This window comes from Oncorhynchus clarkii, chromosome 1, assembly GCF_045791955.1.
Source record: "Oncorhynchus clarkii lewisi isolate Uvic-CL-2024 chromosome 1, UVic_Ocla_1.0, whole genome shotgun sequence".
NCBI lineage: Eukaryota > Metazoa > Chordata > Actinopteri > Salmoniformes > Salmonidae > Oncorhynchus > Oncorhynchus clarkii.
Genome location: NC_092147.1, coordinates 24164731 through 24192592, shown reverse-complemented (window position 1 = coordinate 24192592; position 27862 = coordinate 24164731). Strand labels below are relative to the sequence as shown.

The following is a 27862-nucleotide window of genomic DNA, read 5'->3' as shown; positions in this document are numbered from 1 at the left end:
CATGACGCCCGAAAGATTGTGATGAGCCTCTATGAGCCACATATTTTGAACAACTCTTACTGGATTTGATGGCTTCGCATGCTGCTGTCACATGCAGGCACAAAAACACTGATAGAATGACAGATTGACAAACAAGCTCCAAAATGTTTCTTCCATTTATGACCATGCTGCTATAGGGAAACATGCCCAATCTCCAACAGCTTAATCAACATCACATGACTTCAGTTACCACCATAATTTCCAACAGAATCAGAATGAAAGTTTGGCATCCATCACAACACAAGACAATAGAAATCCAGAGCCCAGTGTAATAATGACATTCTGGATTGTGTGTACTGCAGTGATGATCAGAGCAACCAATGACAGCAGAGAGTTCAAACTACAGAGAACACAGTAAAGATATGTGTTGTTAAAAAATGAAATACATTAAATGTAATAGTCACAGCAAAGTATCTGTGGCTAGCAAATAGGCTTACTTCTATTTTTAAAGACAAACCTAGTAAACAAACACATCTATAGTCTATTTAACAGTTTATTAAATGTACAGCCTGTAGCTGGTAGATGATAATCTATACTGACCATAATACAGAATTATTATTCTTCCAATCATCTCTGCATAGCGATGTTAAAATTGCTTCAGACCAACAGCCCAACATAATGAAAATGTAGAAATGGGTAAAACTAAGTTTACTGTGAGATGTGGGGGGATGGTGGTGTCTGAATTATGGTGGGCTTCAGTTAAATTACTTTTCATTTCATGTCCACCTCAATTTATTAGAGGTATCCTCTGGGGAGGAGGCCCAATCTCATTTTACAAGGCAAGGAGACTGAAAAGAGCAACAGATGTCTAGATGGCTTTCACTCACTAAATGTGTTGCACTCTGACTAAGCCTAAAGCAGATTTGAAACACAGTCGATGAGGTTCTTGGGGTGATATTTGTAAAGAGTGTATTGATGTTTGTGTTGAATTGTATTGATATTGTGTTAAATATATGAAACTATTAGCTGCTAAATGGCCCCAAAAGGTCATTTATATTCTACTGAATATTAATCTGCATTATCTGGGCTTCAAGTAAACATACTGTATGTTGCACATGCATGAAAGCACACATTGGAATATAATTTTTATCTTTACCAATCTAAATGAATCATTTTGGAAATGTCAAGTGTCTGGAAAGCGCTGGCATGCTTTTTGGGAATTTGTTATGCTTAACTAATACTGTGCAGAACTAAAATGCCTCATTTGAATAATTTTCTGTGGGAGTTTATAATGTCTCCCTAGTGTTTCCCCTATATTCATTTAGCGCTGCTAAATTGTTGCCACCGCTGCAAAAATATGTAATTTCTTTATACAGTATATATATTTCTGCCAAGACACGCTTTTAGAACATAGGGGTAAGAATATAGGGGAAACACTGCCACCTGTTGGTCATTTTTATTGCAGAGAACGAAACCATCTGTACAGATGGTTTATAATGTTTTCTTTTACCAACATGTGTTGAGCCAATTGTTTTACTCCTAATGTTGACATTCAAACAAACAGCATTTATCTATCATGTGTATTTAGCAATTGGCAATGCATGTCTTTCCCAAGGTAGATACTTTGATAGTAGTATTCTTTCAATTAACTACAATAATTGTTCTATTTTCAGGCGGATCAATGGCATTCTCATTTGTTTAAGGGCTAGAGGCAGAGGAAAATTCGCTCCAACATGTTGATTTGATTAATTAAATCAAATTATAACCCTGCAAAATAATGAAATAGGCTGAAGACAGACGGAACATAGTATACCATTAAAAGGGTATCATTACCAACAAATACAGAACACATGTAGGGACATTTATTCCTACATTCCCACGCTGACATATCACACACTCACACATGCAAGTTCCTATGTCCTTCCCTCTCTCCATCTTACTCACATAGAAACAAACTCATCACCTGCAAACATGACAGAAAATGTGAGCTCAAGGATGGACACCCCAACCAACATTTCCTTGGTGGGACCAGGGGACCCTATATCCCAGTCTCTGGAGTACAAGACTGTGGCAGTTTTTCTGGTTCTGCTAGTCTGTGGACTTGGCATTGTGGGTAATATCATGGTGGTTCTGGTGGTCCTCACCACGAGACACATGCGTACGCCCACTAACTGCTACCTGGTCAGCCTGGCCATAGCGGACCTGACCGTGCTGGTTGCCGCTGGTCTGCCCAATGTGTCAGACAGCCTGACGGGTACCTGGGTGTTTGGGCATGCTGGCTGCCTTGGCATCACCTACCTCCAGTACCTTGGCATCAATGTGTCCTCCTGCTCTATAACAGCCTTTACTGTGGAGAGGTGAGTGATGCCTCAACTACCGTAACCCCTTTATACCTCATCAACCAAAGCCATAAACAAAAACTATTTGGAATAATTTGCTGTATACATTTCTTTGGAGAACAACAAGCCAAAGTGTCTGTTGTTTGTGCTTCTCCATTTCCAGGTACATTGCTATCTGCCACCCAATGAGGGCCCAGACAGTGTGCACAGTGTCCCGGGCCAAGCGGATCATAGCAGGGGTGTGGGTGTTCACCTGTGTCTACTGCATGCTGTGGTTCTTCCTGGTGGACATCCAGGTAATGAAGAGCGGCAGCATCCAGTGTGGCTACAAGGTGTCCCGTGACCTCTACCTCCCCATATACCTCATTGACTTTGCCATCTTCTATGTGATCCCTCTGCTCCTGGCCATCGTCCTGTACGGCCTCATCGCCCGCATCCTGTACCTCAATCCACTCCCCAACCGGCCCGATGTGGGCACGGTCTCCTCTGGTGCCACCATGCTCCGCAGGAGCTGCAAGGAACCAGCAGATGGAGGGAAAGGGGGTCGTCAGGGCCGCCCGAAGAGCACGCTCTCCTCCAGGAAACAGGTGCGTGCATCACAGAGCAAGGAGCCCCCTTTATGTCCTCCTGTAATTGACATCCAATGGCTTTGGTCACAATTGACCCCAGCATAATCTTTACCCTGCTCTCTGATCTCCACGGATTAGCGCATGATACCATCAAAGCATCATGTTCTTCCAATCACTTGGGATAAGTGGCCTGCTGTTTGCAGAGTCAACTGCACTGCCCACCTTGGTTATGACTGACCTAAGGGTGAAATAGCTGTAATGGTTTCTGGAGCTGTTGGGGTAAAATGCTTTCTCAGGGGGTCTGAGTCTGTGGTGTTGCACAATGTCAAGTGCCTTAGCCGTAGCTTTATACGTGTTCTCTCCAGACTTTACAGTATTGTACACTGTGTACTATGCCTGAAAACCCAGATTCCCCTTATCCATTTAATATGAGGGTAAGCAAGGCCGTATTTGTATGTAGGCTATGTATGTATGTTTTGATTTCACCCATCAATTGTTTCCAAACACATGTGTATGGTAATACCCACTTCCTTAGCAAATTCATGTAATTATTTATTTTCACATTGCCTACATAACAGAAGCATTCAAAATATGAATACCTATCTAATCACAATGTTACAAAACAGTAAGTAAACAGTGGCATAGACCTTCAGGGTCTAGAAATACAACCATACTGTAGAATGAAGAAAATAACTCCCGTTTATCAGTCAGCATTGGCAAAATCCTTTGCATGAGACACATTTGGCTGAGGAATATCACACAGCCAGTTAGTGCTTGCTCAGTATGACAGCATTGTAAGCTACATGTATTGCAATGGGGAAATAAAACACAGGATTGTAAAATCATACACATAGACACACACAAAAAAGTCTCGCCTCTGAAATAATGACTTCCCCAGGCTCTCCAGTGCATTGCACCTGCTGTGGGATACAGTGTCCACAGTTCCTTATTATCCACAGGTCCACAGCTATAATGATGTTTCAAGGCTGAAATGAAAACATAGACTCAAACAGAACACTGGGTACAGCAACAGCTGTCAGTTCTGTGGCAGAAAAGTGAAGAAAATAACATATGTCATGTCAGGATGCTCTAAATGACCTTGCGTGTGTGTGTGTGTGTGTGTGTGTGTGTGTGTGTGTGTGTGTGTGTGTGTGTGTGTGTGTGTGTGTGTGTGTGTGTGTGTATGTATGTGTGTGTGTGTGTGTGTGTGTGTGTGTGTGTGTGTGTGTGTGTGTGTGTGTGTGTGTGTGTGTGTGTGTGTGTGTGTGTGTGTGTGTGTGTGTGTGTGTGTGTGTGTGCGTGCGTGCATCGGTTTTTGATTGTGGGTAGATCTTAATCTCAAGTGTTCAAGGAGCTCCATTTGACAAAATATTTGCATAATAAGATTTGTAATTTCCATTGAAGTGTGCTTAATGCAGCAGATGATTATAGTCTCAGTTCTCCAACAGTTAGTCTTTGCTCTTTTATTTATTAGACCTCTATTTGATTTGCTGATAAAAATCTGATGAAGTTATGATGAAACTCCTGTAGGATCTTAATTTGAACCAGTTTGCTACCGCAGGAAAATAATCCTGCAGCAACAGGAAATGTGAATTCTTATGTGGATTATGATTCATGGACATTTTTGTAGAGGTTAATACATTTTTCGTACATCAAGTCTGAAATTTTGTAGTGGAAATTACACATTTCAGAAGCCCTTTTAAACCTCAACTACACTACAAGTTGTATATTTCCTGTATTCAACCTAATTCAAACCTGCTATGATCTGCAGCAGCTTTGTTTGTGATCTACAGCAGTCTGCTTTAAAACTCCCTGTGCTGGTGATGCGTTATGAAAATATATTCAAAATGTCACAGTGATCCTCAGTGTCATTATCTCGCTGTTGTATAATTAAAGCCTTCACCTCCATGGCTCTCTCCGCTTCAATTAAACGCTTCAATTTTTTTATTTCACTCAAGGTTGCTGTCATCGACTGTCGTTTATCAAGGGAACCTTATCTCAAAAAGCATTTAGCTTAAAGAGGCCATGTATGATACGAGTATCAACCGCCTCTCTTTTGTGTTGCCATGATCAAACGTAGGACGACTAATAAAAGGTTTTGAATTGGTGAGAGTAAAGTGTTTAAAATTCGTACAGACAAAAAGGTGAGCAGGGGATAAAAGACAGCCTGTGCCATTGTTTGGGAGTGATAAGGCTAATCAGTGGAGTCTTACGGTGGTTCTTCATCTGTCTCACCGGGGTTCTAGAATGTCTGCCTGTGTGTTGTCGCCATGGTCACAAAGCCAGGGCGCTCTCTCTCTCTCTCTCTCTCTCTCTCTCTCTCTCTCTCGCTCTCTCTCTCTCTCTCGCGCTCTCTCTCTCTCTCTCTCTCTCTCTCTCTCTCTCTCTCTCTCTCTCTCTCTCTCACTCTCTCTCTCTGAGGATATACCAACCTCTGAAATGGGGGTCTGTTCTCCCTAAGACACTGGGGGCCCCTGTGGCCTCGTTGACATAATCCACTATGCCTGCTGGCCAATGCCAAACACTCTCTGGTTAAGAGTGGCCACAGTGTGTCTGTTTGCTTGATACAAGGCCCTCACACAGATAAACACTGAATTGTGGAGTGCTAAAGGTAATCTCTAATGTAATGTTGAGTGCGATAAGGGAATCAGATTAATGATACTGTAATACGTCCCACAGTATTTACCTGTGCTTCCGATACCACTGAATATGACAGTTTGACACATATGTTTAAACGGTTATGTATGCATGTTCATCCAATTATTGGATTTAAAAGGTTAATGGCTTAGCCCAGGTTTATTGTGACATGAGTGAACATACAGTATGCATTAGATCTCCCCTGATCTAATCTCTCCTGTCTCTCTCACAGGTCACTAAGATGCTCTCAGTGGTGGTGATCCTGTTCGCCTTACTGTGGATGCCCTACCGGACCTTAGTCCTTATTAACTCCTTCATTGCCACACCCTACCTGGACGCCTGGTTTGTTCTGTTCTGTCGGATCTGTATGTATGCCAACAGTGCCATCAACCCTGTTGTGTACAACCTGATGTCTCAGAAGTTCCGTTCAGCGTTCCGCGGGCTCTACAGATGCCAGAGACAGGAGGCCCACCACCGCACCCTCTCCATGATCCAGAGCGGCTACAGCATGGCCAGGGACCCACGCACCCCACAGCAGACCAGCAACGGGACCAAACAGGGGGCCAGGAGAGTGACCTGCACTGACACAGTGACAGAGTGGCAGAGCAAAGACACCTCCCCAGCCAAAGAGAAGAAGGATCTGGATCACCTGAAGGAAGATAGAAAAGACACAAGCTGTGGTGAGATCAAATCAACACCTCAACAAACTGAGATCAACTCCACATCTGGGCAAACTGAGATCATATTCACGCCTAGGCAAAATGAGATCAAATCTACACTTGGGCTGAATGTGATCAAATCCACACCTGGGCAAAATGAGATAAAATCCACACCTGGGCAGAACGAGATCAAGTCCACAACTGGGCAAAATGAAATCAAGTCCACACCTGGGCCAACTGAGATGACTGAGGCAGAAATGAATCACACAGTGCTGTAGATAAAACAAGCCTGTTTTCACATGAGGAAGTGAGTATTAGTCATTCACCAATTCAAACACATTTTGGTAACATATCAAGCCCTTGATGGGTATTGCAGGATGCATTGGAATGGAAAAGTCATCCATCTCATTACCCTTGAATAAGCACTATCACCTATTGTAGAATGAAACGATTCTGGCCAATAATACTATATACATTTAGGATTCTGGATTTTTGGCTGTTGCATATTCCCAAAAATCATCATCAACATGTGACAGAGTGGTATGGACCGCTTCCAGGGATCACTGCAGGTCTCCTCTGCTCTTGTTAGTAAATTTCATTAGGTACACTTCTGTTGTTAAGCTCAGAGGGAAAGAGGAATAACATGCTGTTCAGAGAGAGCGAGAGAGAGAGAGCACTGACTGCCTTTAAGGGATGCCACAAATACATTTTTAGAAGTGCTTTTAGGTATGATGCTGCTTACAGAGCTCTTCTCATCATTCAGTTTCAAAGCCGTAAAAATCAGATGTGAAATAGCAATGATCTGTCCTCCCTGCAGTCCAGGGACAACACTGTAAAGCACTGCCATTTGTTCTGCATAAAAGCCCCTGCTCAGAGCACAGGACATGTTAATATAGTTGTATCTCCACTTTGCCAAGAGATACATGTTAATGTTCTGGGCCACATGTAAGACAGTTGGAAGGACTGGGGTAACCGTGGTTTGAGAGTACACAGGTTAAATGCCCATAGATGTTAAATGTTTGGGTTAATATCCGGATAAACAGCAGTCGTAAATGATCCCTTAACAATGTTTGGGGAAGTGGGAATATTAGGATGCTGGCCTTCAAAGTGGTTCAGCCGACCCAGCTCTGCGAAAATGAGTTGAAGTTGTTGCATTATTGAAAGAGTGGCTCATCCGCTGTCTACACATCCACACCTCATTATGAGTCATGGTCCCAGCCCAACCTAGGCTGAGTCTCTTTCAAATCACACATCCTGAATTAAAGTGGATTGTGTGCACATTCTTTATCCTGTAATGAGAATACCACTCTAGTTTCAGTCATTGCTAGTGAGTAGCCATCAAGACATGTATAGATGAGTAAGGTTTGCAGCATTTTAATACAGATAGTTTCAGTGCCACAGATTTAGTCATCATCCGGTTCATGTCGTACACGTATAGGTCCCATGGCCATTCTACAGTATGTGATCTCCAATCCCAGTGGTCGGCAGACTATTACGTTTTATTACACAAATATGGACACATTTCAAATCTCTAATAATAGGTTTTTTTGTTGAGAAATAAGTGCATCATATTGAGACTCTAGTGGATCCTTTGATATGAAGAGAAATGCCTTTTAACGCGATCCAACAATTTCATTCCTGAATGTCTTTCCAAAAGTATGTTTTGTTCAGTCGTTCAGTCGCTGTCACTTGGTCTCTTTTCAATGCTTTTTTCAAAGTCTTGGTTCTCCCTCTCTGTCTTCCCAGTTTACCTTGTCTTTTATTCGTGCCATCTAAAACCTGTGCCTCGAAGAAAAGCACTGAACATTTCCTACGTCATCAAGATGGGTTGAGAATACTTCTGTCGTTTTGCCAAAAAACAGTTGAAACCTAATTAATGTTTTGCTTTGTATTTGAAAAGCAGAACATCATTCTGTTTGTTAAGGATAATTACAACATTCTCAAACATAACTGCCGAAGCAACAAATGTGGCATAACAAAACACTCTTTATCTAGTTGTTTACACCGTGTATGGATTTGCTGATAGGATTTTGTAGTGTTATTTGGACGCTGGAAAGCGTGTATATTTTTTGGACTGATTTGATTTTGTTGTCATTATTGGGAGCTAGAAAGCTTGCCACTTTGATATTGTGTCATCAGTGCGTTGTAATCTCAATCTTAGAATTGTATTTGATATGCTAAACTGGTGTTTGTAATGATAAATAAGCTATTTACTGGTGTGTGGTGTACAGTATATGCACGCGCAGTAAGTACAGTGTTGTGTTTACAATTTTGCCAAAACATAATAAATTCATCCAAAACATGTTTGTCAGCAATTTCGTTATTCTTTGCCTTTGTTTCTTCATGAGCATCTTGCAGGAAAATCAATATGGAACGTACAATCCAGATGTTTCTAATGGAATAGATGTTTTTGCACTGCAATGGTTTTAAAATGTACTTTACAGCAATGAGTCGGAAAATCATTTATTTTTGCCTAAGTGATTAAGTTAATTGGTTAATTCAGTGTTTTGTTAACATTTTCTATACTGTATATATTTAAACATTATATTAAAATATGGCTTTCGGGTTCTTTTAAATAAGACGTTCAGTTGCAGAAGAGGATTTGGTTGAGTTACAGCATTCTGTTTGTAAAATGAAAGATACTCCAGATGTGTTGCAAGTATCACATTACATGTTCAAATTACACCCACTCTTTTCTTAGAATAATTTCAAGGACCCCTATATGGCTCAAAAGTATATTTTATTTTCTGGTAGTGCAACAATAAACAAATCTAACTGTGGAATCTAACTCAGGTAGGCAGATGGTTGCTAAGGTTACATACCGTTTCTGTGCTCAGAATAGAGGGCTGGAGGGCCACCTGATAAGATGCTGTGGGGAATGGGTCTCTCATCAGGTGCAGGTAGCAGTGCCATGGCTGTTGTTTATCAGTATTCTTTGTCAAAAAATAAAGTGTCATCACCCAGAGGATTCTGAACGGCCTTTGAAAATGACAATATGCAAATATCAGAGTGTACTGTAGACCTTTGACCTAGAACAGATGTTTAAGAAGTATTTAGTTCCTCTGAGTAGGTGGCAACAACACTTCATCATCAGATCCATCCTCTTCCAGACTTCTCTTTGTTCATACCTTTGTCTCTACTGTTTTGATGTCTCTGATTAAATGGAATGAATGTCCTAAACTTTTCTAGAGGGGTAGAACTTTGACAGAAAAAAAGTGAGGTATAGCATCTAAATATGAGAGATACTGTTGAGCCCCCAAAGGATAACTTTTTTTTCGTATGGAAATTTTCACTGTCAATTAAACTGCAAAATCTAAATTGTAAACGTTCCTAATGTCACGTCCTGACCTTAGTTCCTTTTTTATGTCTCTAATTTAGTTTGGTCAGGGCGTGAGTTGGGGTGGCCATTCAATGTTTTTGTTCTAGGTTTTGTATTTTTGCTTTTGGCCTGGTATGGTTCCCCATCAATCGTTGTCTCTGATTGAGAACCATACTTAGGTAGCCTGTGTTCCCATTATGATTTTTGGGTAGTTGTTTTCTGTTTTGTGTATTCACCTGACAGAACTGTTTCGTTTCTTCCTTTCACTTTGTTCTTTTGTTTCGTGTGTTCAGTCTAATAAATAATTAACATGGACACTTACCACGCTGCATATTGGTCCGATCCTTCCTACTCCTCAGACGACGAAGAGATTTGTTACACCTAACCACTCCAATCAAAAAGTTTGTGATTGAAGAAGGGGAGCGGGTGATACGACTATATTCACACACAGTCCTTGATCCTAGTTTAAAATGGTCCACCTTTTAATAATTCATTTATAAAAAGCATCTCAATTAATTATGTACTTTTTGTCCACCTTTCAACAAATTTTATAATTTTATTATGTGATTACTTTAGTGTCACAGAGGGGGCAAGTAACTGTTCACAGGATCCAAACCTGGCCAAATCAGGAGAGGTCATTGTTTCTGTCCACAGACCTGAAAGGCGTTAAGTGTCTGGGGGTGTGTGTTGTGAGGCACCTGACACCACCCAGGTACAGAGCCTCATTCAGACCAGATGTAGTGACAACAGGTTCATCAGAACCTCAGCACCTGCCATGGAGACTGTGTTGTTGTCTGTCAGCCCTCATCTAGTCCTCAGCCTCTATCTATCTAGTCCTTTATGCTGCTTTGTTTGGTGTTTATGCTGCTTTGTTTGGTGTTTGAGTGTCAAACGATATTAGGAAATACCAGACAGAGGCAGGAGGGAGGGGAGGGATTCAATGTTGGGAGGGAGGGAGGGAGGGAGGGAGGGAGGGAGGGAGGGAGGGAGGGAGGGAGGGAGGGAGGGAGGGAGGGAGGGAGGGAAAAACTGAGGGGAAGTTAGGCATAAGTGAGAAACACTGGGTAGTTCCACGAAATGAGTTCCTTTTGTGTCGCTGATATTTTAAGTAGAAATTGTACACCAACATTGAATTTTAAAAGCCTATTATATATATACAAAAAAGTGCCCTTTAATATAGACCACATGGAGAATTCAATCAGATTTTTTATATGAATAAAGACTTGCTTTAGTGACACAATTCCACATTTTGACATGTCCCTCCATGCACACAATGTGACTTCTAGGAAGATTTTAACCCCAACATTTCTCCAAGTTTTCACCATCATTGTCAAGCCACAGTTATATTGTTGCTTTGACAAAGTCATTTCTGAAGATTATTATTTATTTATTGTGATTAGTGAATTGTCTGTCTGTCCGTAATTTTAAGGGCAAGCCTCCCACCAGACACAGACGTCAATTCAACATCTATTCCATGTTGGTTCAATGTCATTTCATTGAAATTATGTAGTAAAAACGTTTATTGAACAGTGTGTGCCCAGTGGGCTGTTACATAAACTGAACTCTTGTTTTAATATGATGAAACTATGCCTTTTTAAATATATTTTTTTTAAGGAACATTTAACATCTTATAGTCAAATCATAGTGCTCTTTATGACAGAATGTTAAAACTAAGTGAAAAAAAACTTCTCAAAAGGCACTGAATTGTTGGAAGGACTCTTCTGTTCATTGGATTGGTTATTGTGTGCAGCCCAGAGCCCAGCCAAGGCTGCCTGCTTGTTTTTAGCTCCATGTAATTACTTGATCCAGGCTGCTGCTCTCACCGAGTCAATTCGATTAGGTATGCTCTGCTGGGACAGCTCAGTTGCCCATCCCGGCTGTCACTCACTCCCCTGAGCAGCAGAGAGCAGAGAGAGCCCTCCATGCCTGCTGGAGCCCTAGGAACTAGGAGCTGGTCATGTGGGCACCAGGCCCTTAGAGAGAGAGAAGCAATACCTGGCCCTGAGAGGTTCTATAACACATGGCAAAATGACATCTGCAGCTTGTGAGATGAGTTTGGGGTTAAATCTTGATATCACAAGGGTAATATTGTCGTTTGACAGGTGCGCTATATTGAGCTAGTCAATCTTGAATAATTCAACAAAGACATCCAACTGTGCTGTGTTATCTTTAGATTCCAGTGGGGGATGTAGCTACTGTCTCACATGTAGAGCTGTAATAAGACACAACCAATGGTTGCTCCCAAGAAAGAGTCTTACTTATTGTATTATCATTCATGAGAACATTTTGGTCCCGTGAGATAGGACTTGTACACTATCACCATCCTGACCAACAAATAAAGAACCTGTGTTCACCATTTACAATTTCTGAAATTACAGGACATTGTTATAGTGTACATGTCCTGTAGCCTAGCCTCAGGCTTCAGGCTTCTCACGTAAAGTCAACAAGACAAGATTTGGAAGGATGATCATGCGAGACTACCTGTACCTAGCCTCTTCATTAGTCCTAGACATGCCAGCAAAAGCTCTTGAAGAGCTCCTTTCCTGTCACAGCCTTGGCTCACTTTTATGTAATATTGATGTAATATTCACTGTAGTGCTGAGCGATTAGTGCTTTTTTAGGTTGGTTCAGTTTTGGTTTGATTATTTTTTTTAAATTATCACGGTTTTGGGATTTAGGATTTCGGTTTCAATGCACTATGCGTTGTGTGGCTTGAGTGCTGTAACACAGAATTAAGCAATTAATAAAATTCTCATGATGGTAGTGACTTCCCTTGACTGCTTATCACTTACTAACCATCATTTCTTTAATAATAAATATTTGTTTTATTTGATTACTTTATTAGTTAATTACAAGTCATCATCTCATCTCTGTAGAGCTGATGCCTATGCTGTCTGACAAAATCACAATTTTAGTCGTTCTTCAAAGTAAATAAGGCGTACCTTTATGACTACTGAATACTAGCTATCAATCACTTAGATCAAGTATTTTCAGGCTCTCAAAGCAACTGATTTCTATCCCTCTCGATCATGCATTCTCTCTTCTCTCTGTGTCAGCTCCGCATATACCCTGATAAGTTTTAGCGGGCGCACAATGGATTATGGTCATTGTAGTCATTGGAGTCATGGTCATTACCATGTTTTCTTTTGCTAAACTATGTAGAATATTTGCTAATTGGAAACTACAACTCCCTACTACATCTCACAGTTCATGCTTCATCTGATTTATCTGTACAGAAACTGCACATTGAGCTCACAGAAAAAAAAACGAACGAAATGGAATTAAAATAATTTAACGGTTGGTCAATTGGTCAATTAAAAAATGAAAAATAACCACCATTTCAGTTAATCGCACAGCACTAATTCGTTGCATTCACAGGTCCAGAGAAAAGGGAAAGGTATTATGGTGAGACTGACCACACACCTCAATGAGAACATTTTACTTTTCACAGTTGCACTCTACAGCCCGACAAACGGCGTCAATGTAAAACGAGCCAATCATTTATTTTGTATTTTCTGCCCCAAAATGTGATAGTGGTGTCACTATGAGGTCACGCTCATGCCCCTGCAAAAGTCTTAGCTTACGGAGATTACACAGATCTCCTGACAAAGCAACCCTTGGAGTGGGAATGGAGATGTGGCTGTGAAGATTACCACAGGGCCAGCCACAGCACAGATGAGAATGATCCAATCTGAGCATCAGGCAGAGAAAGCGCTTTGAAAAGTGTCCTTCATTCATCCGTTCCCTGCGATATCAAACATTTCTCACAGGCTTTGGAGGAGTAAATCCATTGGCAGAACTATAGATAGATTTTAAAGTCATTAATATGATACATTATATAATGACATCCCTGCTGATTGCATGTACTGTAAGTAGACCAAGGTTCAGGTTAAGCTAAAACATAAATGTACCCTAGACACTCATCTTGCAAAATGATAACATTAGAATTAACACTTGACTGACAACTAAAACTATGACTTGCGTCTCCTGTCTATACAATCACCACAACATAGACATGACCCATGCCACCACATCATTTGTAATTGTCAAACAGATAACTCAATTCACAATTCCTGAGGGCTCACTGCCAACTAATCAAGACACAGACAGCCATAAATCATCACTCTGGAAACAGACATGCTGAGTTTGAGAATAATCATATTTCATGCTCAATATTTGCTCACTTCCCATGTAGATCTGTAAGGTATTGCCCTGGTGTGTAAAGATACAGAGATGATGGTCCTCTGTAGCTCAGTTGGTAAAGCATGGCACTTGCAATGCCAGGATAGTGGGTTTGATTCCCAGGATAACCCATATTTAAAATGTAAGTTGCTTTGGATAAAAGTGTCTGCTAAATGCCATATATTATTATTTATTATTATGTACATTTCGTAGCTTGGTTTGGCATTCATACTCTCAACAGGGCACTTAATCCTGATATTACTCCAATCCGAACAGCAGCTTTCAGGACCTTGTTTACATGTGTGGGTATGTGTGTGTGGTGTGGTGTGGTGTGTTGTGTTGTGTGTGTGTGTGTGTGTGTGTGCACATGCTGTGGCTGCCAATACTGTCATAGACTCTCTGACATCCTCCCCTCCTGCCTGGAATGTCAGTGAGAATGCACATGTGAAATTGATCTACCATACACAGATATTACTATTCTACCAGGATGGGCACATGGGTGATGTGGTTAAGTAGATATTGTGCAACTATTCGGGTTAGTTGCACAAAATGTGAGAGTTCGGGGAGAGGTTGAAGCCATGCGGTTGAGACAGAATTAAAGTGATTTGATTATAGAAGTGTCGATGGCAGCTAATTCAAATCAGTGCACTCGATCTGGGAGGGCCATTCCGCTGATCTTTCCCTAACTGCCTCTATGACACAAACTTACAGATATAAGAATGTTTGATCACAATATCTGAGGCTGACAGCAGAATACTACTTGTAACTTGTAACTCACTAACTTGTGTTGTCTTAAGGGTCAAAAATGACCCGCCACTATGTTTAACAGCAGAGAAAAACCCCTAAGTTATATTTTCAACTTGAAATTTCATTACTTTTCCTAGAGTGACCCCAACATTAGAAAAAGTGAAACATCGCCTTTGTTCATATTTCCATGAAAGCTGTACACCACCAGGGTACAAAGATTGTCTTAGGGTCATTTTTGACCCGGCAGTTATAAGATAATTTACACACCACAAAAACCACAGACACACACACACACACACACACACACACACACACAATGAGAAATTGAGATTGTGTGCTACTGATTGAACTCAGACAAATCTAAAACTTTATTGTGCATGTGCAGCATCTCCCCTCCACGACCCCTCCACGACCCCACACATGACTCAGGTTCACAGACAAAAATAAACCAAATTTCAGGCAAAATAAATATTTCTTGAAAGCATTGTTTACTAATGGGGAATGCAGTCAGGTGCTGCAGATGACAGTCCCCCCAGATCTTTCTTTGCTGAAGCCAAAGAAGCCAAGAAAATTTGATTTGATTTGATGAGTGCACATTTCAGTGCCCAACAGGTTGTAGATCTAATTTTTTTCAGATTACTAGGAAGAACAAGAGAACAATGATTTGGAAGAGGAAGAGGTATCTGAAGAAGAAGATGGGGAAGAGTATAACCCAGAGCACGATGCATCATCTTCAGATGAAGAAGAAAGACCCCAAGCTGAAAGAGAGACATTTTTGTCAACTTGTCACCATATGACAACCAGGGCAGGATGGCAGCACAAAATGTCATAAGGATGACCCCAGGGCCCACAAGACATGCAGTTTCCCATGCCCAGGGCATGCCTCAACATTCTACTTGTTCATCACACCAGCCATCGAAAAAAATCATCCTGGAGATTACACATTTTGAGGGTTTCCGTAAATATGGAGACAACTGGAAAAGTTTGGATGAGATTGACCTGCGTGCCTACATAGGGCTACTAATCTTAGCGGGTGTGTATAGGTCCCGAGGTGAGGCTACATGTAGTCTCTGGGATGCAGAGATTGGAAGGGTAATTTTCCATGCCACAATGCCACTGAAAGTCTTTCACACTTTCTCAAGAATGCTATGGTTTGATAACCGTGAGCCAAGACATGCAAGGCGTGTGAGAGACGAACTGGTGGCCATAAGAGAGGTCTGGGAGAAGTGGGTGGAGAATCTGTTATACCTCTACAACCCTGGGCCTGAAATAACAATGGATGAGCAACAGGTTCCATTCAGAGGTACATGTATTTTCCTTATCTGTAATGTAAGTGATTTCCACTGTTCATGTTATGTTGTATTGCTGTAATATAATTTATGTATGTGATTGTTTTCTGTGACACTGATACTAATTACTGATAGTAATCTATTTTGTCAAAAGGTCACTGTCCTTTCCGGCAGTATATGCCCTGCAAACCAGAAAAGTTTGGCAACAAGATATGGGTGGCCTGTGACGCACAATCCAGCTACGCTTGGAAGATGCAAGTCTACACAGGGAAGCCGACCAGTTGAGGCCCGGAGAAGAACCAGGAGATGCGGGTTGTGCTTGACGTGACAGATGGACTGAGGGAGCACAATGTCACGTGTGACAATTTCTTCACCTCTTATGAACTCAGCCAGCAGCTCCTGAAGAGGGAGATCATCATGGTTGGCACAGTTAGAAAGAACAAGCCTGAGCTCCCCCTGCACTCCTCGCAACAAGGGGGAGAGAGGCCTTCTCATCAAAGTTTGCATTCAACCCCACCACCACTCTAGTTTCTTACCTCCCAGAGAGGAACAAGAATGTGGTCCTCCTGAGCACACTGCACAAAACGACTGAGATCAGTGATCGTGAGGAAAGGAATCCTGGACTATAACTACATCAAAGGAGGCGTGGACAACCTGGACAAGGTGATTGGAACTTACAGCTGCAGGAGGATGACTACCTGCTGGCCCCTGGTCATCTTCCATAACATCATTTAGGTGTCCTCATACAATGCCTTTGTGATATGGAACTCTCCCCCCTGATAATTATTTATATTTTTTTACCTTTATTTAACTAGGCAAGTCAGTTAAGAACAAATTCTTATTTTCAATGACGGCCTAGGAACAGTGGGTTAACTGCCTGTTCAGGGGCAGAATGACAGATTTGTACCTTGTTGGCTCAGGGGTTTGAACTTGCAACCTTCCAGTTACTAGTCCAATGCTCTAACCACTAAGCTACCCTGCCACCCCGGCAGCTGGGAAAGGCACTTGTAACCACACACATTCGAAGAAGGGAGCGCCTCCCCCGCACAGCAACATCTGCAAGCGCTTGTGAAAGCTATTCAATGGGCAGAATCTTGTCCTGATCCACCTGAGGCTGCAGCTGTGCCAGGCAAGAGGAGATGCCAGTTCTGCCCCCAAAGAAGGACTGTAAAACCAATACTATGTGCTGCACGTGTGAGAAATACATCTGCAAAGTCCATGCACACACACTTGCATACTGTTCTACATGTGCTAATTAGAGTTTATTGATTTATGTTCTTCACTTGTTTGTTTTGTATCTATTATCTGATTTCATTCTTGTTTATTGTTGTTGTTTATACACCTTGTGGGTGGGGGCAATGGTTTAAAAAAATGGGAGAAGACTAGCATTTTGTCAATGAATTCCTCATTGTACAGAATATAAGAATATATCACTATGTTGCCAAAAACATTCAAGACTGTTATTGTTTCCCTTCAATAAAATGCATTCAAAACTACTTTCTGCACATTTCTGCTACTTTCTTAGGCTATACAAGTGCTATCTCTTGCTAAAACATTTATGTTTACACTTATGCAGTACCTTTAGCAATAATAATAATAATAATAATAAACCTCTACGTTAGTAAGGAAAACAATTATGACATGTGTGTTGTAATAAAAACAACTGGTGTCCACTGATTAAATGCATGTATTTCTGCATTGTGAAGAGGGAAAACCCAGATACAGTATTTACAAAGTTTGTGATGAATGACAGGTTGTTTCTTCATGCAAAATAGATTTTGGGTTTAAAATTCAATTAAGCTCCTTTATTTTAGGGGTTTAGTGAAGGCGGGTCATTTTTGACCCATAGGACAAGGGGAGTATACAGAATGTTAAGACTAAATGAGGACAGAACACAGGGATATTGCTTTCAGTATTGGCCTGCTGCAGAGCTCCTTGTCCTTTCACTTGAACTCCATATGTACAGTGCATTCGGAAAGTATTCAGACCCCTTGACTTTTTCCACATTTTCTTGTTTTTTCCCCTCATCAATCTACACACAATACACCATACTGACGAAGCAAAAACAGGTTTTTCAAAAACAAATGATTGCAAATGTATAAAAAAAAACCCTGAAAGAACACATTTACATAAGTATTCAGACCCTGCCTGGGCGCTCTGGAGCAGGTTTTCATCAGGGATCTCTTTGTACTTTGCTCCATTCATATTTCCCTCGATCCTGACAAGTCTCCCATTCCCTGTCGTTGAAAAACATGCCAGGTTTCCTCCAGACGTGATGCTTGGCATTCAGGCCAAAGAGTTCAATCTTGGTTTCATCAGACCAGAGAATCTGGTTTGTCATGGTTCGAGAGTCCTTTAGGTGCCTTTTGGCAACCTCCAAGCGGGCTGTCATATACCTTTTACTGAGGATGTGGCTTCCGTCTGTCTATTCTACCATAAAAGCCTGATTGGTGGAGTGCTACAGAGATGGTTGTCCTTCTGGAAGGTTTTCCCATCTCCGCAGAGGATCTCTGGAGCTTTGTGACCATTGGGTTCTAGGTCACCTCCCTGACCAAGGCCCTTCTCGTCCGATTGCTCAGTTTGGCCGGGCGGTCAGCTCTAGAAAGAGTCTTGGTGTTCCAAACTCCTTCCATTGAAGAATGATGGAGGCCGCTGTGTTCTTGGGGACCTTCAATGGCACAGAAATGTTTTGGTACCCTTCCCCAGATCTGTGCCTCAACACAATCCTGTCTCGGAGCTCTACGGACAATTCCTTCGACCTCATGGCTTGATTTTTGCTCTGACATGCACTGTCAACTGTGGGACCTTATATAGACAGGTGTGTGCCTTTCCAAATCATGTCCAATCAATTGAGGTGTACCAGAGGTGGACTCCAATCAAGTTGTAGAAACATCTCAGGGATGATCAATTGAAACAGAATGCACCTGAGCTCAATTTCGAGTCTCATAGCAAAGGGTATGAATTACTTATGCAAATAATTGTATTTACGTTTATTTTTAATTTGTAATAGATTAGCAAAAATGTATAAAAATATGTTTTCACTTTGTCATTATGGGGTATTGTGTGTAGGTTGATGGGGAATTTTAAAAAATCATCCATTTTATAATAAGGCTGTAACAAAACAAAATGTGGAATAAGGGTCTGAATACTTTCCGAATGCGCTGTACATCATCTATTGTTCATTACCATGGAGATTGTGTTAAAGTGACTGTTTCTTTCTCATTCCCCATTGTTGGCCATGAGAAGATGATGGCCCTGATGAGCTCCATGGTGATTGTTAATAAACTGTGGGCAAAACAATTGGATGAAGGGAACTGCTAAAGACCTTGTTCATAACATCAGGGTCTCTGGAGGGCCAGAGGGCTCTATTGATGCTGTTATGTGTCTGAATAAAGAGAAAAGCACTTCACATGGGTACAAATACACAAGCACTTCAGCATGTAGTGGTTTGTGCATTAGATTATCTCATAATGATCTGATTGTCACTTCAAAACCGCTACAGCATGGTCCCAAACTATTACTTGCTCACGCATGCGCACATAAGCACAAATACACACACACAAATATACAAACGTACATTTGCATGAACACATGCTCGCATGCAAATGCACAGTCGCACAAATACACGCACGCATGCACAAACGCACAAATGTACACTACCGTTCAAAAAAGTTTGAGGTCACTTACAAATGTCCCTGTTTTTGAAAGAAAAGCACGTCTTGTCTATTAAAATAACATCAAACTGATCATAAATGCAGTGTAGACATTGTTAATGTTGTAAATTACTATTGTAGTTGGAAACGGCTGATTTTTAATGGAATATCTACATAGGCGTACAGAGGCCCATTATCAGCAACCATCACTCCTGTGTTCCAATGTTATATTGTGTTAGCTAATCCAAGTTTATAATTTTAAAACGCTAATTGATCATTAGAAAAACCTTTTGCAATTATGTTAGCACAGCTGAAAACTGTTGTTCTGATTAAAGAAGCAACAAAACTGGCCTTCTTTAGACTAGTTGAGTATCTGGAGCATCAGCATTTGTGGGTTCGATTACAGGCTCAAAATGGCCAGAAGCAAAGACCTTTCTTCTGAAACTTGTTCTTGTTCTGGGAAATGAAGTTTATTCCATGCGAGAAATTGACAAGAAACTGAAGATCTCATACAACTCTGTGTACTACTCCCTTCCCAGAATAGTGCAAACTGTCTCTAACCAGAATAGAAAGAGAAGTGGGAGGCCCCGGTGCACAACTGAGCAAGAGGACAAGTACATTTGAGTGTCTAGTTTGAGACACAGACGCCTCACAAGTCCTCAACTGCAGCTTCATTAAATAGTACGTGCAAAGCACTGTCTCAACGTCAACAGCGAAGACGCGACTCCAGGATGCTGGCCATCTAGGCAGAGTAGCAAAGAGACAGCCATATCTAAGACTCGCCAATGAAAATGAAAGATTAAGATGGGCAAAAGAACACAGACACTAGACAGAGGAACTCTGCCTAGAAGGCCAGCATCCCGGAATTGCCTCTTCACTGTTGACGTTGAGACGGGTGTTTCACCGTCTAGTTTTGATATACACTGCTCAAAAAAATAAAGGGAACACTAAAATAACACATCCTAGATCTGAATGAATGAAATATTCTTATTAAATACTTTTTTCTTTACATAGTTGAATGTGCTGACAACAAAATCACACAAAAATTATCAATGGAAATAAAATGTATCAACCCATGGAGGTCTCGACTTGGAGTCACACTCAAAATTAAAGTGGAAAACCACACTACAGGCTGATCCAACTTTGATGTAATGCCCTTAAAACAAGTCAAAATGAGGCTCAGTGGTGTGTGTGGCCTCCACGTGCCTGTATGACCTCCCTACAATGACTGGGCATGCTCCTGATGAGGTGGAGGATGGTCTCCTGAGGGATCTCCTCCCAGACCTGGACTAAAGCATCCGCCAACTCCTGGAAAGTCTGTGGTGCAACGTGGCGTTGGTGGATGGAGCGAGACATGATGTCCCAGATGTGCTCAATTGGATTCAGGTCTGGGGAACGGGCGGGCCAGTCCATAGCATCAATGCCTTCCTCTTGCAGGAACTGCTGACACACTCCAGCCACATGAGGTCTAGCATTGTCTTGCATTAGGAGGAACCCAGGGCCAACCGCAACAGCATATGGTCTCACAAGGGGTCTGAGGATCTCATCTCGGTACCTAATGGCAGTCAGGCTACCTCTGGCGAGCACTTTGGCCCCCCAAAGAAATGCCACCCCACACCATGACTGACCCACCGCCAAACCGATCATGCTGGAGGATGTTGCAGGCAGCAGAACGTTCTCCACGGCGTCTCCAGACTCTGTCACGTCTGTCACGTGCTCAGTGTGAACCTGCTTTCATCTGTGAAGAGCACAGGGCGCCAGTGGCGAATTTGCCAATCTTGGTGTTCTCTGGCAAATGCCAAACGTCCTGCACGGTGTTGGGCTGTAAGCACAACCCCCACCTGTGGACGTCAGGCCCTCATACCACCCTCATGGAGTCTCTTTCTGACCGTTTGAGCAGACACATGCACATTTGTGGCCTGCTGGAGGTCATTTTGCAGGGCTCTGGCAGTGCTCCTCCTGCTCCTCCTTGCACAAAGGCGGAGGTAGCGGTCCTGCTGCTGGGTTGTTGCCCTCCTACGGCCTCCTCCACGTCTCCTGATGTACTGGCCTGTCTCCTGGTAGCGCCTCCATGCTCTGGACACTACGCTGACAGACACAGCAAACCTTCTTGCCACAGCTCGCATTGATGTGCCATCCTGGATGAGCTGCAATACCTGAGCCACTTGTGTGGGTTGTAGACTCCGTCTCATGCTACCACTAGAGTGAAAGTACCGCCAGCATTCAAAAGTGGCCAAATCATCAGCCAGGAAGCATAGGAACTGAGAAGTGGTCTGTGGTCAGCACCTGCAGAACCACTCCTTTATTGGGGGTGTATTGCTAATTGCCTATAATTTCCACCTGTTGACTATTCCATTTGCACAACAGCATGTGAAATGTATTGTCAATCAGTGTTGCTTCCTAAGTGGACAGTTTGATTTCACAGAAGTGTAATTGACTTGGAGTTACATTGTGTTGTTTAAGTGTTCCCTTAATTTTTTTGAGCAGTGTACATTTGGTTGAGTTGTCAAGTAATGTGAATTCAACAAAACATTTCACGTCATTGGATTTAGGATAAACGTTGGGTGAATAAAATATGAAATTCCAATATGTTGATGACTTTTTGCAAATCCAAACTGATTTCCACATTGATTCAGCATCATCACATAGATTCTTTGTTGTTGAAATGACCTGGAAACATTGTTGATTCAACCAGTTTTTGCCCAGTGGGAAAGCCCCTACTCAATCAATAACATTACAGAGAAAAGGCTTTCTGTTTGAAAACACATTGTAGGCCAGAGTATGTTAGACAACCTAATTCAATCAAACATACCTCTTTAGAATCCACAGGTTTTAGCAATCATTTAGTATGGGGTAGAAATCTGTAAACCTTGACATTAATGAGTGTTTTTTACATTCAATCAAACATAAATGCTCCTTGGAAAAAAAGTTTTCAATTTTGGTTCACATAGCTTTAGGTTAGTAATTCACAGCTGTGGCTATCTTTTAAAGGAGGATGACACACTCCTACGCTGATGTAAAACACCAGTCTCCTATTTTCCTCTCACATCAATATTTCAGAGAAGTTAATGTTGACTAGGTGAGACAGGATGTCTGTTTCTCTAAAACCAGGCCACTATGCATTTATAAAGAGGAGTATGTCAGAAGTGTTGGAACAGAATCACCAATGTTAGAAATTCAGCACACTGTGAGACTACCATCAATTGACATTATATTTACAGAGAGATATTCTAAAACCCTTTGAGTAATCACCTATAGTGCTCCTAATCCAGACGTTGCGCTGAGATGCAATAATGCTAATTCCTCTCTCAGAACAGTGGGACTAGAAGAGCTAGCCTACTGTTTCCTTTTCATGATTAATTCATAAGATTGTTTTCAGCAGTTTAGTCACTGCTGGCTGCTATCCATCTCAATCAAAGCATTGAAGCAGTGGCAACAGTCTTAGAAAAAAGCTGTCCCCATAGGAGAACCTTTTTTGGTTCCTCGTAGAGCCCTCTATTGAAAGGGTTCTACAAGAAAACCAAGATATTTCTACCTAGAACCAAAAGGGTTCTACGTGGAACCAAAAAAAGGTTATTCAGAGGGCTCTTCTATGGGGACAGCCGAAGAACCCTTTTAGGTTCTAGATCACACTTTTTTTTCTAAGAGTATAAAGACAGAAGTGGCAGCGGTCCAAGCAGAGGAGATGTATTCAAAGACAGGGACTGACATTGCCGCCTGTGTCATGGAAACCACAGCCACCTCCACATCAGCCACCTACCTGGCTGGTTTTAATGGCCAGTGGACAATAAACGATCTAAAATGGGCGGTACATAACTCAATGATGGACAAAAGGCTCTGGTTATGGTGGAGATAATGACAGAGAGGTGGTTTCAAAACCACACTAACGGCTTTCGTCGTTGGATGAGGAAGAGTACTCGGACCAAAGCGCAGCTTGGTAAGTGTTCATATTTCTTTATTGAACTGAACACTGAATAAACAAAAACTGAATAGTCAGGAAACGTATGGCTTCGTTACCAGAACCAACGGGGAACCAAAAACGTACATTCCCACAAATTCCAAGGAACCAAATGAGCTAGCTGGGGTGTGATCAAATTAAACATCCAGTGAAGAGTACATTGCACCACTATGTAACATTGACCATTTGCAGCAGACTTGTGTTTCTTGAGGACATTCAAGGTGCTATTTGTGGCACTGCTCAATGTATTTAACAAGAACATGTGCACGACTAAAACCCGTTGGCCATACTGTACACCACTGTCTGCCTTGATGATAATCAAGTTCATGATACATATACATCCACCTTGTATATCTCATCTTGAATCATACCTCTTTCAAATCAAATCAAATTTTGTTGTTCACATGCACAGTTTAGCAGATGTTATAATCCTGGGCAAACACAAGTGCCACTAAAACTTGAACACAACGTCATGTTTTGATTGTATAGAGAGGATTTATTGAGATTAAATGGATTGCCATATGCGATTGGAACTGAAGTGAATAACCTTGAATGATATGACTAAAGTGGACTGCACACCAGAATTGAAATACTGTACAATCGTAGTAAACACTTGGTTTTGATAGTGACTTTGTAGTCCACTGTTACAATGAATTATACATAGGTGCCGTATCTGCACAAAGACAGAACCTCGCCCGCTGTGGGGAGATAAATAATCGCAGCACAGCATGGGGTGGAGTGAGACCTGAGAATCTACATCTATGGCAACACTGGAGACACTGAGCCGTCTATCAATCTGTCCCCGGGAAACACAACAAGGCGACTTGCCACAGAAAGGTACGGCACATAACGGTCAGACCCGGCCCCACGCAACACATCTGCATAGCTCACCCAGCCAATGGCTTGTCATCAAACAAGAGGTTATGATACACAGATACACAGAGACATGATTTAAGACTAGTTAAAGTCCTATTCAAAAGTCTGAACCATGACTGGCTTGGCCAATTCCACTTTCAAGTTTTTGGATCTGGTTGCTTTAAATTGAATGTAGCTAATCAGGTTTATTTTGATAGGCGAGTAGTAGGAGCAGTGGGATCATTGTCCTTAAGTGGGATTAGGCTGTAATTTGAAATCACAGGGGCTTTTGTGCTGTTAGGACCAACTAAGAATTGTTCAGAATCTGAAGTGGAGTTGAATTTGTGGAATTAAGGGCTAGAAGGGGGTTGGGTTCTGCCACCCCTTTCCATTTTGGAAAGGTGGGCAAGGCTTTTCTGCCTCTGAAAATGCCGCTTTAAAATGTGAGACTGACAGTGAAAGTGTGCTTTTAGGCCACAGGCTTGAGCAAAGTAACTCTGCTAATCATGGAACAATAATTATAGTACCTGTTATTTTCTATCTTTACACTCAGGGGCCTTGTGTGTGTGGGTGTGTGTTTTCTTATGCATGTGTGTGTATGTGGGTGCATCTGTGTGAGTCATTCAACCTACCTGGGACCTGTTTCCTGGTGAGTATGTTTCCAGCATTGTGGACAATAATAAGCAGTTGAACTCAAAGGATAACATGGTAGCCTACTGTAGTTTTCACTTTCTAAAAACAACACAACCTGGTGTAATGATAAGGTTGGCATTCCGCAGAGCAGGCACATGCCAGGCAGCAGCCAGATGGCAGGGGAAGGTCGCCTGCGCTGCGGAGGGCCAAACCTCTTGCTGGCTTACAGATTGATATTTAATTGCCCTGTAATTAAATTACTCCCTAAAAAACTCTGCGTGGATTATCTCGGTCAGGTACAATTTTCCCTTTTCATGGCATATGGTGCAGCGCTGAATGCGATGAAGCAAGGATAAATATGATAACAGCCCACTTCACGCAAGTGTGGCGGTTCACTTGCTTGCATCTTTTTTATGGAGTTGTCATGCTCCAAGCAGATTTAAATGAGGCGTGAAAGAAAGAGACATTGTGAAAGGTCTGGCAGCACAGAACAAAGGAGAGATTGAGAGAGAGAGAGAGGGAGGTTATGATACCCTTCAGGTATTACAGGCAGTTTGGGGGACGGGTGAGCCTGACTGGAGTGTCTGTCTGTCAGAGAAGAGCTGACATGGCAGGGGATAATCAACTCCCACCCTGCTGTACTGGGTGCCTCTGATTGGTAGAACTCTAGGGGTGTGCTGGGAAGGACAGTGACAATAGAGAAACAACTATTAATTGCAGTGTCACTTGACCTCTTGAACCCGCCTCTCTGTCCTTAAAACAAGCTCATAACAAAGCAACATGTCAACCAGCTATTTCAATCGACCTTTGACCACAGAGTCCTCTTTCCTGCAACAGCAAACATACTTCAGACACAGTTGTTCTTCATGCCCTCCACATCATACATTGACCCAGAATCCATTACTTTCCCCTTAAGAGACATTAGAAGAAGACAAAAATGTATTCTACCAATTGAACGACATCTATTGCAGGATAAATCAATGTTAAAGTTTACATAGCTGGCCATACATGGATGCTAAATTGTACTTTATGGGTTCTACTATATATAATAATACGATTCAATTATATCTTTACATGAATAACCAAAGTCTATCAGAATTCCAGTTATTCCAATATATGTTATACCCCTTGATCTTTAAGAATAGGACTTGGAAATATAGAAGCCAAATTGTTTTACCTGAGCATAACCCCAAACCCAAGGACTTATTAGCCAGCCCTACTCTGTTGTTTATGATTTTGTTGTCATGTAGGACTGATTGGGCTTATTGATTCGAGTTGAAAAATAAATGCTGCGCTCATGGAATGGCCTGCTTTGAGCAATACTGAAAAGTGCTATTTACATGTGAAAAATGAATGCCATATGCTGCATTTGCTATAGGTCTATTGTTTACCTTTTTTTGGTGACACTTTGATATCTTGATAATATGCAGTTATTTAAAGGGCAAATCCACAGATGAAACAATGACAAAATGGCCGCCCAGCCTCTGTTCTGGTAAAAAGCTGAGGGATGGACCTGGAGAAATGTAACCACTCTCAGATTAATAGACAGAGCTATGGATGCAAGGACTAACCTTCCATGATATCAACATTATTGTTTTAACCACATTATGAGGCTATACAGTGTTTGTTTACATGTACAATATTTACAAACATTGGCGAAAAACAAGCTTTTATTTTGGGCAACTACAGATTGCCCCTTTAATTCTAATCAAAAGTGTGCGAGTTTGAGCATGTGTCCATTAGGACTTTGGATACATTTTTTTTATCAGCATGAATTAGATTGAGCAATAAAAGCCTCACTGGGATCCGCACTGTGCAGCTGTTGCAAGAGTGTATTTTTCACTGGCTGTCCACTGGTTTCAAAAACAATGATTGATAGGCAGCTTAAACTTCTTAAATTCCACCATTATTGGATTCAAATACACATTTAGATTTGTGAACAGCCATCCACAACAACCACAATCTGTAAGGCACAAATAGCTAACTGAGGGAGCAGCAGAGTGATTCACATCAAAGCGTTTGTAGATATCAATAGTAAGTGATATCTGTATTGCTGTAAACTACACCACTGCTGTCATCCTTACCTCCAAGTGTTTATTCAAGTTGGATAATCTTTGGATGCCAACAGCAGTCGCACCATTGGAAGACATAGCTTGGACTGTAGCCTACAAATGCCTATTCCTGCTCTTTTCCCACGATCCATCAAACACATTTGGTGTGTCATCATGACTTATGGTCAGACTCGCTCACATTGAACACATTTAAACTTACTGTGTTTTTCAATGCTGATTTGAATGTCATTGATGGAATTCGCATTTTTCTGCTTCAACAAAGAGCTGGTTCTCCAGGAGACCCTGGAGGACTTGTCGGACGTGGAGAAAATGTTCTTGAGCTGTGCGGGAAAAGACGAGGATGTCGTTGAGGTAGATGAACATGTTAACATGTCGTGGACAACGGCGTTAACCAGGGCCTGGAACACAGCAGGAGCGTTGGTCAGACTGAATGGCATCACCAGGTATTTGTAGTGTCCGCTATGTTGAAGGCTGTCTTCCACTTGCCACATTCCCGTATCTGCACCAGATGGTAGGTGTTCCACAGGTCTAACTTAGAGAAAATGGTGGCACCCTGGAGCAGCTCAAAAGCTGAGGCGATGAGTGGTAGCGGTTCTTAACCGTGATGTCATTAATGCCCCGGTAGTCGATGCACGGGTGCAGTTTTGTCCCTCTTCTCCACAAAGAAGAACCCGGCGGATACACCCTGCAGCCAAGGAGTCCTCGATGTACGTTTTCATAGCCTTGTTCTCTGGACCTGACAGAGAATACATCATACCCGGGGTGGTGTCATACCCGGGGTGGTGTAGTGCCCTGGAGAAGATTGATAATGCAGTTGTAGGGAAACAAAGGGGCCCGGGCCTTGCTGAAAACATCCCGAAGGTCCTGGTACTCCGTGGGAATGGCTGAGATGTCCGAGGCTTCATCCGAGCCCACAGGAAGACGTCTCAGGGCAGGCTGCGCCGACTTCAGGCAATGAGCGTTGCAGAACA

The 27862-nt window shown here is 41.9% G+C and overlaps 1 protein-coding gene across 1 annotated transcript; it reads left to right on the top strand.

Annotated features, from left to right (window-relative positions):
• The first annotated feature begins 1950 nt into the window (after positions 1-1950).
• Positions 1951-6461, top strand: LOC139415830 (thyrotropin-releasing hormone receptor-like). The gene is made up of 3 exons (XM_071163963.1): positions 1951-2336; positions 2482-2905; positions 5757-6461. The coding sequence occupies exons 1-3, from the start codon at positions 1951-1953 to the stop codon at positions 6459-6461; spliced, it is 1515 nt and encodes a 504-aa protein (XP_071020064.1).
• The last annotated feature ends 21401 nt before the right edge of the window (positions 6462-27862 follow it).

Coding starts and splice junctions, on each gene's coding strand:
- LOC139415830 (XM_071163963.1), top strand. CDS start 1,951: ATGACAGAAAATGTGAGCTCAAGGATGGACACCCCAACCAACATTTCC. Junction 2,337..2,481: donor ACAGCCTTTACTGTGGAGAG/GTGAGTGATGCC, acceptor CTCCATTTCCAG/GTACATTGCTATCTGCCACC. Junction 2,906..5,756: donor CGCTCTCCTCCAGGAAACAG/GTGCGTGCATCA, acceptor TCTCTCTCACAG/GTCACTAAGATGCTCTCAGT.